Source organism: Dendroctonus ponderosae, unplaced genomic scaffold, assembly GCF_020466585.1.
Source record: "Dendroctonus ponderosae isolate FM_Combo_2020 unplaced genomic scaffold, Dpon_F_20191213v2 Dpon_F_20191213_6, whole genome shotgun sequence".
Lineage (NCBI taxonomy): Eukaryota > Metazoa > Arthropoda > Insecta > Coleoptera > Curculionidae > Dendroctonus > Dendroctonus ponderosae.
Window position 1 is genome coordinate 4,275,746 of NW_026018814.1, and position 11,242 is coordinate 4,286,987.

At 35.7% G+C, this 11,242-nt stretch overlaps 1 protein-coding gene across 4 annotated transcripts in view; it reads left to right on the forward strand.

Annotated features, from left to right (window-relative positions):
- The window catches only part of LOC109536006 (protein prickle), a 244,034-nt gene that overhangs the window by 230,308 nt on the left and 2,484 nt on the right, over window positions 1-11,242 (forward strand). For 3 of the 4 annotated variants that reach the window (XM_048667669.1, XM_048667667.1, XM_048667666.1), the window contains 6 exons: window positions 116-358; window positions 7,010-7,213; window positions 9,874-10,071; window positions 10,171-10,352; window positions 10,414-10,884; window positions 10,950-11,187. In XM_048667669.1, coding sequence (XP_048523626.1) covers window positions 116-358; window positions 7,010-7,213; window positions 9,874-10,071; window positions 10,171-10,352; window positions 10,414-10,884; window positions 10,950-11,187 — 1,536 coding nt within the window. The remainder of the gene's footprint in view (window positions 1-115; window positions 359-7,009; window positions 7,214-9,873; window positions 10,072-10,170; window positions 10,353-10,413; window positions 10,885-10,949; window positions 11,188-11,242) is intronic. The other variant, XM_048667668.1, reaches the window with a different exon arrangement.

Sequence of the window (11,242 nt, forward strand, 5' to 3'; positions counted from 1 at the left end):
GATACATTTGATTGATGTTGCCATTCATTATAGTTATTTGCCTACCTAAAGTAACGTAAAAATGTAATTTTAACTCTTTAATACTTCTCTTACTCAATTGGTACTTCTGTTCCAGGTCCACCTCTACTTCAGCGCTCTACCTGAAGACAAAGTTCCCTATGTGAACAGTGTGGGAGAAAGATACAGGGTGCGTCAGCTGCTGCAGCAATTGCCTCCTCATGACAACGAAGTGCGCTACTGCCACGCTCTCAGCGACGAAGAGCGGAAAGAGTTGAGGTTGTTCAGCGCCCAACGGAAGAGAGAGGCTCTCGGAAGGGGCGCTGTGAGGCAAATCCCTGGCACCATGAGATGTGACCTGGTGAGTGTTAGTGTAAAGTTGATGTGGGTTAGTTGTAAATGTTGTGTAAAGCCATCGGGCACATTCTGAACATTAGCATAAATTCACATTTTCTACAGCAGATCGAGAACTGATTAGGAAATGTACTTTATTCTCATCAGAAATTGCCTGAAGTGATAGTTAGCTAGCGAAGACAGCCAATATGGGTTCTTTGAATACGACCAGGTTCCGAGGGTATTTTTTATGAGAATAGAGGGCCGGCAGTCCATAGCGGAGTCCGCAACATGATCCGAGAATTAATGCGTCGTAAACGCGGTCATTACACGTCATATTTGCGATCTTTAATACTGCAGCCGGTTATTAAAGCACTTTTATTGATAATTAAAGAGCGAGTATCTTTCAGGTGGACACCGTCCAATCCGACTTGATTTAAGACCGACTTTAATTAGCGCTACTCGAGGCTTTAACTTTAACTATTCGAGGGTGGTCGTTTATTTGGTCTTGTGTATCTTTGCTGACTAATGCTATATAATTACCTGAAATCTTAAAAATAAGAACAAATGAGAATATTTATAGCTTTTGTATTTTAACTTTTCGTTTTGTCTTGATCGTTAGCTTTGTGGCGATCATTAGTCGCACTTATTCTTTATTTATAATGTCTATTTTGCTTATGTAATTTAAATATAACGCAGCTGGCGATCAATTTAAAAGCGCAAAAACAGATGCACTCAGAGAAAATAATTCACAATGGGCTTAGAGGATGTGCGGCAGAGAACTTGGAAGAAATCAGTTAATGATAGTGAACGTTAAGTTTTCCAGAAAAATCATTAAATGCAATTAAAACTAATTGAACAGTTACTGCTAGAATTTTCTCAGGTCTACGGAATGTTTTCCTGAAGAAACGGAGAAAATTGCTATTTACTAACCGGTTAAAGTGAAAACAAAAAAAAACGTTTCTTTGTAAATAGACGATTTCGATTTTGGCTTGAGGAGTTTTGCCATTTAAACTTACTTTTTTTTGCTACAGTGTCAGAGAAACCGATTTCTTCAACTACCAGATACTGTTTTTACGTATACATGGAGGGTTTTACCTTTAAGGGCCAAATGTGGCAAAACTTAAGCAAAAATACGATATCCAGGACATATTTTTTTGAACGCCGATAACTTCAAGCTGAAGCCATAGCATAAGACGGTACCAATGAATACAGGGTGTCTGAAATTGCAGTGATAGACAAAACTTACTTTTTTTATATAAAATGCCGTGCTTTTTATTGACTTAAAAAGGTACTGATTTAAAAAGGTTGCAAAAGGTTTGAATTGATGGACAAGACATTTACAATCCATACAAGATTTCTTCGCATACTTATGCTTGATTCTCTAACGGTTAAATGAATAATCTAGAAATTATTCTTCGCTTACATCGCATCCCCAATCCAACACCACTGTTCTAAAGGGTAAAACGTCATAAACCAGCTGGTGGAATTTGGAAAGAAATTGACAATGAAATGGCGCTCCTTTCTCTACGAACAATCGCCTTTTCTAATTATCTTTCGAAGGAGGCGGCTGTCGCCTTAATGGAAACCAGGGGTGGCAATCAGATTTAATTAATGAAAAATTTTAATTACAGAATTTCGCTAGTGTCATTTTGGGGTCGGAATTGTGAGTGTATAAAAGCGGGCCACGTATTGACAAAATTTGTATTAACTTCCGCTGAACTCCAACTTCGAAAGTAATTGTTGAGCTGTTATTATAGCAGTATTAATTTAATTTTTCTGGTTTCATGAGAGAATTTGTGTTTATTTCATATATTTCAGTAAAATGTGCAGTTAATTACGTGGAAAAATAATAATAAAATTTAATTGGAAGCGAAGAAACGACTTATAGATATCTATAAAGCACTTACTGTAATTTTTTTTTTCAGCATGTTGTATTTTTTTCAGTAAATTTGAAAAGTTACTGATAATTGTAAGACCCAATGAGAATCACTTGATCATAATTTTTTTAAAATACATAAACATCATACACTTAATGATCTATTGAATTATTTCGAAAAACCCAACTGACTACCTAAGCTTAATAGAACTTCTGATACTAAGCAGTTTTCATTTAGTTTCTAGGTTAATAATTAAATAATTCAATAATAATTTCTAGATTAATTCAAATACGAAAGATTAAATTATCATTTGCTTGTCAAGTTACAAAAAGTTCATAAATCAAAAATATTTTTTTGTACAATTGTTTTGTATTTCTACTAAAATGTTCCTATTCACAGTATCACAGGGATAAAACGGCGAACTAAAAAATGATTTTATAAAAACCGCAAATTAGAGGTGAAATGTTCAATCAATTCGTTTCCTTTAAATTAAATTGTTGTAAAATAATGTTTTAAGTTAAAATATATATCTGTCGATGTTTAATTGAAAACGGGCAGAACAGGCTTTATTCATACGCTTCCAAAGTCTGAAATTAAATTATGAACAGAAGTGCAAACAGAACCAATACAGAAAAAAAGAAAGAAAATACAGAAAGTGCGTTTCTTAATTTTAAAAAAGTCAAGTAAAAGAAGAAGGCATAAATCAAATGACTGATATGATGATATAAAAAGAATTCAGTAGATATAGACTCAAAATCTAAGATCAAAATGTCCATAGTTTGATTATTTTGTATATGAGGAGYTTGARRWACAACTTTYAAATATYWWKSMGRTCAAGTCTTTCTAATTTCTCACTTTCATCAAGCRTTAACCAAAATTRGGTTAATTTTYCGTTATTGACTACTTGTTTAGTATYTTATATATACTTTAATCTTCACATTTTGCATKATTTYAYGTTTATMAATTTARGRAAAAACTKTTGCCCAATTTACTACTAGTTTTAATAATAYAATTAATAAATKAAAGGGATTTATTCCAAAAATTTTCGGACGCCAACAATCTTCAATAAAAAACAAATGTCRWCAAAATGTTTCCAAGCCAAYAAAGAAAGTCTTCARGTGAACTATTGTTATTGTTTGCTTCTAAAAATTAAACRAAATCAAAACGCGAAAAAAAGTATATATTTATTAATTTAAATTGTAAGATAAGTCATAGATATTTGAAAAAATATATTAATTTCTATTAAGCGATATCTTTTTSGTWTCAATTTTCAAACCGAAGTCCATGTAATTTAAAAATGCTATTCTTACTTAAARTCACRTCTAATCACATTCATTGAAAAATTATTCGTATCGCATATTYCAATTAGSCTGTTTTTAATTCATCAAAAAATTAAAKTACCGGAAAAACGGTTAATCCAATTCCCCATTTCTTACGAACAACTTTCTGCCCTTAAATTAAAAGTTTCTCTACAGTTGGCGAACCCTCTAAACTCCTCCATCTCGGACTCTAACTCTTAATTGACGCCTCTTAATTTGAAACTCACTAATTGCGCGGTCTTTGGGGTTTAATAGATCAGCGGCGGAGGGACAATGATTGGCAAATTAAACTGATTCCGAATGACCAAATCATGGTTTGAATAAAAATTTTCATTAACGGTTCAAAATTTATTTTTTCCTTCATCTGACCTCATTTATTTTATTTCCTTTGGTTTAGTCCAGATAAGTTGTCTTGAAGTCTAGTAAACTAGTAAATTAATATTTACTTTGGTCATTATACTGATTGGAAGAAAATAATTTATGTATTCATCAAAATACATAAAAGCAAATGTAATTTTGAATACGGCTCTATATGACTATTTTGGTCCATATTAAAAATTCTCCACTTTAAAGGAAATCTTTCAAGGAAAGAAAGGAATAATGCATTTTTTATCCAAACAAACATGTAACGAAAGCGACACACGTTGGTACTTTCATGTAAAAAATTGCAATAGTTGTTTTTAAAATGTAAATATTTAATTTTAGAGCTTCATGCATAAACGATTAACTCAACTAACTGTAAATATGTAATAACTAAACGTAAATGGGAAATATTGTATATCAATTTAAATGATTTCTTAATTGGGCTGTAGGTATTATTAAATTATAAATATAATTTTATGTTAAAATATCAGCAAAGCAACTGAATAAAAAATTTCGAAAGAAAATGAAAATGGACAATCTCTCGATCAAACGTACTCGCCATCATTTAAATCTAAAACTACGTAGCGGAAAATCAAAGTTAGCGAAAGTTCGATTGACAAGCTAAATATATTTATAAGGGAATTTATATCAATTTCGGAAAAGTCGTATCGGTATCAATACCGTCAAATTCTATTAATAAAAATATCAAGACAACCCGGTTCCAAATCGAGTAGCACTTAGAGTTAGGGACAAGTTTGTAAGGACGCATTTTTTCAAGTCACGTGCCCGTCCTGTAACACATGAAAAGCATTTGGAGGGCCCCAAGTCAAAGTTATGTGTTGCCCGTATTAAAAGTGGAAACTCCCCCCTGTTTGAAGCGTCCAAAAAGCTTTTATAAAGTGCGAAAATCGGGCGTCAGAAGATTTATTAAGGATATATTAAGACATAAGTGAAGGCAGCTTTTTAAGTCGTGAGTTATTGTTGAAATGTCTAACGATGTTCTTTAAGACATTTGAATTAAATTGAGCCTCAGAAGAAATTCCTTAATTTAAGACGAGTAATTTAGAGCATTAAGCCGGCTTAATTTACATTTTTCTAATTAACTTCCCAAAGCCCACCCGTGGGATTCATAAAAAATGAAATGGCCATTCGTTCTCTTGGCAGAGCGTTTTCTCACCACCAGGGAATGCTTTCGAATATTGTTCTTTTATTTATGAATTTCGCAAAGGTAAAGCTTATAATTGAATTAAATACTATTCCCTGGTAGGAACTATACGCGTTTTTCCTTAATTTCCCTGGTATCTTCAATAAAACACACCGCGATATTTCCGTTCCTTATTATTCTGCTTAACAATTGCGCAATTTAAATACGTAATGAATGCTTAAGAATGATTTATTTCGAAAATAGACAAATTAAAATATTAAGAGATTTTTTCGCATAAATCGTTAACATCGTATACTGGAATTCGTATAGCAACTTTTCCGTGCAAAATTTCTTAATTATCTTAACACATTTACAAGCATAACCAAAGAGCTGGTAAACTTTCTGGTTCAAATAATCCTGGAATATTTTCCACAGTTTTAGATCCAAAGAATCTGCAGGCTGAACAGTTTAAAACTAAAAATATGTTTGCCTCTCTGAGTTATTGTGCTTAAATATTGCTTAATTAAATTAGCTTAAATGAAGCTCTTACTAAAATTGCTGTTAGCGACACCAAAAAAAAAATCGGTTCTTAGAAAACTCTATCGTCACTCAGTCTGATAATATTAATTGATATTTATGTTATGGCATCGCTATCTTTTTCCTGGTCAAAGTTTTCTTGTTTCATTTTCAACTTATTCTTAAATAGACTGGGAAAATTGTCCATGTTTGTAAGGTTTGTATTTTTGCTTAATCTTACAGGTAATGTTTTAAAGTTTTTGCTGCTACAGTTATCATGTTTCAATTAATCGTTTAAAGCAACATTTTCATAATTTTTTCTGAGCTATCTATTATAAAGTTTAGTTCAGCATCATTATTCGTCGTTTGCCTTTCCATGCAAATTTTAAAGCTGCTTGAACTACGAATCATTCTAAAATTCTCCGACTTTCTGGGTTTTATTAAAAATAAATTGTACATACTTTCCTGACTGTGTTTCAATTCCAAATTAAAATTAATTCCTGGGTTTCAGTCATTTATTGTCTCTATTTATCAATTAAAATACGTTTCGGTGTATTTTTCCACCATCGTCAGTTTTTATGTGTAGCGTTGTTGCTACTTTAAGCCTTGGCATACATCTTTTGGCATACATACAAAATTAATTTTGATTTCGAATTAAAAATAAATAGTAAAGCAAGTTGGATCATTAAATATATGCATGCTATTATTATTTCGGTGCTTACCTGAAATGTCTGGCATGTTTTGCTGTATATTTTATAAAAATAGCGCCGTTTAAAGGAAAAACTATCCAAAAAACTAAACACTTTGTTTAGACTTAAGCTTTTGTCATTTCTGAATTTGTTTACACCAAATTGTAGGTATTGATGGCCCCAGAATATAAGTTTCCTTGAAAAAAGTGGACTTACGCACTTTTCATATGACTAGAGGTAGAGCCAATTTATTTAATTAAACAAAACCGCACAAAGTCAAAACCAGTTTTCCTCTAAATCTTATGAAACTTCGCTTCAAAGGATTTGTTCAGCAGGGATAAACAATCCTTTCTATTCGTCTAATTCATTTAATAATAAATATGTCAACCGTTTGACCATATAAACCCCTATTGTAATTGCGAGAAATCCATCTAGTGGATGTCTTAGTTCCATTGTCCAATATTGGCAATAACTCCGAAAGTTTTGATAGAACGCCAGTAGTATTTCATTAAAGTTCGGTCGCCGATAAAATCCAAAACTGGACGAAATCATCCCTTCCGCGCCATTTGGCCCCGACAGATTTATTAGAGCCGTATATCTTCACCCTAAATGGTGAGAAATACGACCCTCAGATTTACCGAGGTATTTAATAGAAATAACGTATGTTATTTACGGTGAACGAACAAAGGACAAATTTCTACTTCTTTGGAATGCATTAAAATTCCCGGTTAATTTTTCGATTTCAATATGGATTATCTCTTGTTGCAGTGCTCGGAATCCCTCTCATCGGGGGATATTGGAGTGCTGGCATCCAGAGCAGGGCCCAACATGGTTTGGCATCCAGCCTGCTTCACCTGCTGCGTTTGCAGGGAACTGCTGGTGGATCTAATCTACTTCTTCAAAGAAGGACGACTGTATTGTGGAAGGCATCATGCGGAAACCGTCAAGCCCAGATGTAGTGCTTGCGATGAGGTAAAATTAACTTTTCTTCTATTCAAAAGTACCGATCAACGCCCAAATCGGTGAGCTGAATGGTGTTTGAGCTTTTGTTGGGTTGATCACCTAAAACCGTGGTTTGCCTACTCAATGTTTCAACAGGGACTTCTCTACTGATCTGATGTTTTATTCCAAAGCGCAACTCGTTTTTCCTCACACCGCGAAACAAAGAAAAACACTCTTACAACAGCATGTTAAGTGGACTTGCTACAGCTATGAAGGAACCAAGAAACACAACATCGACCCAAATAATACGCAAATAGTTGGAAACATTAGCGGTCACACTATCACATCTGCGGAGCAATTTAATTAATAGCTAAAGAAAGAAACTTTTCCATTGCACAAGAATGATTCCAATGGGAAACGTTATCCAAGCCTATAGTTTTAATGCGGCCTGTTAGATGGTTTTACTCTTTGGTACACAAGCTTGATGACATTAAAATAATCATCAACAGGAGATACTTTACCATGAATCTAAAGCATTTTGTGATTGATTATTGTACTGATGTCGATGTAAATGTTGGTATATGAACGTTCGTTGGAGGCGCAACCAAAATATCATATTGAGTTTCGCTTTCTGAGTAAAACTACTAGAATTTCCTCGCTAATGTTGTTATGACTGAATCAACCCGATTCTCTGACCCCTATGGCTCAAATGGTTCGTGAGAAACTTCGAAAAAAGCAGCGGCATGTTTGAGTCGATTTTTCAAAAAAAAAACGCGCAAATCTAAAACTTCTTGAAACCAAGACTTTTGTGAGAAAACTGCCAACATTTTCCTATCGATGGTACTTGGATGGACTTAGTAAAAAAGCCATTTAGTTCTCGCTGGAATGATGTAACAATGAGCGTTCTTGCTTATTTTGCTTATCCGAGAAATGAGCAAAAACGGGACAAAAAGCATGAAAATTTGGCCTAAAACTTCTTGAAATCAATACGTTTCTGAGAAAACGTCTTTCTAAGTGTCTGATATTCAAATTTCGTTTTCTGGATCAAAACTACTCGAATTTCCTCACTCCAAAACCAATTATGTGGCTCGAATAATTCTTGAGAAACTTTTTTCGATTTTGGAACTTTTCGAAAACGATTTTGCAAAAAAAAACGAGCAAATCTAAAACTTCTTGAAATCAAGACTTTGTAGAGAAAATTGCCAACATTTCCGTATCGATGGTTCAGTTTCTAAAAAGGCCATTTAGTTCTCTCAGAAATGATGTAACAATGGGGGTTCTTGCGAATTTTGCTTCCGAGAAATGAGCAAAAACGGGACGAAAAACATAAAATGTTGGCCTAATTTTGCACCTAAATGTCTGATATTCAAATGGCCCCTTCTTGGGGTCAAAACTCTTCGAATTTCCTCAATCATGTTGTTATGATAAACGAATTTTCAATTCTCTATCCAACGATACCAACGTCATGAAGACTCCCATGTGTTGGGTTTATGTCGACTAACGATAATTTTTCTAATTTCATAGACAACAAAAGACTGAATTTTACGCCCCTGCATATATTGGTCTTTATCTGATATTGTTAAAATAAGCACATTTAGATAAAGCGAGGGCAAGAAAATTGCTAAATATTCGTAACGCGATGCAACAATTTTGTCGGAACAGCTCCAATATTATAACGAACGGAAATGTTTAAAAATAGTTCCATAAACGGAAATTTGCCACCCGAAATGTGACTTTTCATTTCAATCATCTCCACATTTTGCCATCCAGTGCCGGACAAATGGCCGACAACCTTTCCTCACTTAAATGAAGTTAAAACTGCCCAATCATTGCATCCTTAATGTCTGCACTTGGTCTAAAAAGCTTAAAGTAATTATGCAAAAATAAAATACGTATCGCTTGTAAATTTATTGCCTTGATTATAGGCAAGGGGCTACTGATGAGCATCTTATTTCTTCGAGTTATGCAGGCAAAGTCACTTTTTTGCAGTAGAGCGTGCAGAAAATAATATATTTCGAAAAGGCGCAAGTAACCGTAAAGTTAACGCATCGGTTATTGATATGCGATCCGTTAAGAATGTACAGTTTTATATCAGTTGACTTTTCATCCTTTGGGAGGAATTTGCTGGTACAAAGTGGCAATGTTGGTTACAATATTTTTAAGGAGATACTAGGGTTTTTTATTTTGGTGGAAACAAGCCCTAAGACGCAACATGACAAAAAATGTATATATATTTTGCGTAAATTTTTCTAGATATGAAAATGTCACGCAACTTTTTTCCCCCGAAAACCTTCATTTAAAGCCAAACTGCGACTTGAGTTTATTGATATTCTAATATTCCGGTATGCAATGAAAACTGATGTTTTATAAGAGAAGCATAATAACTCATCTGAAAAACTAAATTTTGAAACTATCCATATCAGTAAAATGATCTGCGTAATTTACGCAATGTTAATAAGTAAACACTCTTCTGTTTATTGTGCCCTCCGGACAGCACCTCCAGAGGAACGGCGCCAATTTTGAATCACCCCTGAAATATATTTACTTTTTGGAAAATAGGTCTTTTTGGTTGTTTACAATTATATACAGCTCGAGAGCAAAATTCGATGAAGTAACCATTCATTCCAATAAACAGTGGCAAAATTTCGATTCTCAACTAGTGGCAAAAATTGTATTTTCTGAATTTCCAGATAATACTTGCCGATGAATGCACCGAAGCAGAAGGACGGGCATGGCATATGAAGCATTTTGCGTGTTCGGAATGCGAAAGGCAACTAGGAGGTCAAAGATACATAATGAGAGATGGACGTCCCTATTGTTTACACTGTTTCGATGCCATGTTTGCGGAATATTGCGATAGCTGTGGAGAACCAATCGGGGTTGACCAGGTAGGTTACTCAATTATGCTTCTTTAACAATTTGTTCACTTTATTTGATTCAACAAAAAATAGATCTTAAACGAATCAATATTATCGTCATTATTTAAGGGGCAGATGAGTCATGAAGGCCAACACTGGCACGCCACTGAGAGCTGTTTCTGTTGCCACACTTGCCGCACCTCATTGCTGGGAAGGCCATTCTTGCCCCGTAGAGGAGCCATCTACTGTTCAATTGCCTGCAGCAAAGGAGAACCGCCCACACCGTCGGATAGCAGCGGCCCCGGCACTCGGTGAGTGGATCAAAAATCTGCAACATGTCCCGAAAATGCTTAAACAATTCCTCCTTTCCAGGCTCCCCCGCCACGTTAAGCAACGCGGTAACAATCCCTCAGGGTCCCATCAAAACGACAGAGCCGCTTCCCCCAGTGAAACCAGCTCGCCTCCAGGTTCGCCCTCCACCTACCCAGCACACCCCCAGCGTTCCCCGATCACCAGCACGCCATCCAGCCCCATTGGTTCGATGTGCTCCCCTCAGAACCACCCCGCTCAGTATTCATTGAGCAGTGTTAGTCAAAGTCACGTACCTGCTTCCCTGCAAAGTCTCAGCCACACGCCGTCACCGATCAGATCGCCGAAAATGGGGCGGCGAGCCCTACAGCGCAGCCCTAAACCTGGAGGCTCTTTGGCTAGCACTCCCACACCTTCGGAAAGCGGCGACAAGGAGTTTGAGGCCCGAGAAGCCACCAGTAGGGAGGTTGAAGATCGAATTGGAGGGACGGAGAAGAGCCTCGATAGGGTTCTGTTGGAGCGAAACCTAGACAGGTACTGAACAGATAGATAGATAGAAGTGTTCTGGTAATATTTTACAAAAACTTCATTTGCTTCAGGCTGCTTTCTGAGCGAGGCAACTCGACGCATCATTCTCCCGATCTGGAAAAGTTGCTCAGCGCGAGGGACAGGAGCAGAGAACCGTTGCACTTAGCAGACCTAAGTCTGGATGATTGGGCGGATAGGCTAAGCTACGATGGCGACAAGAAAGACGATTACCCAGCCAAAGAAGAAAAAGTTGGTGCTAAAGGCCTGGAACAGGGTACAGTGCACGCTAATAGCATGCCAGAGCTACCTGTAAGTATTTTTTCTTTTTCAAGGCATATATGAAAATATGTGCTACCGGTTTTTT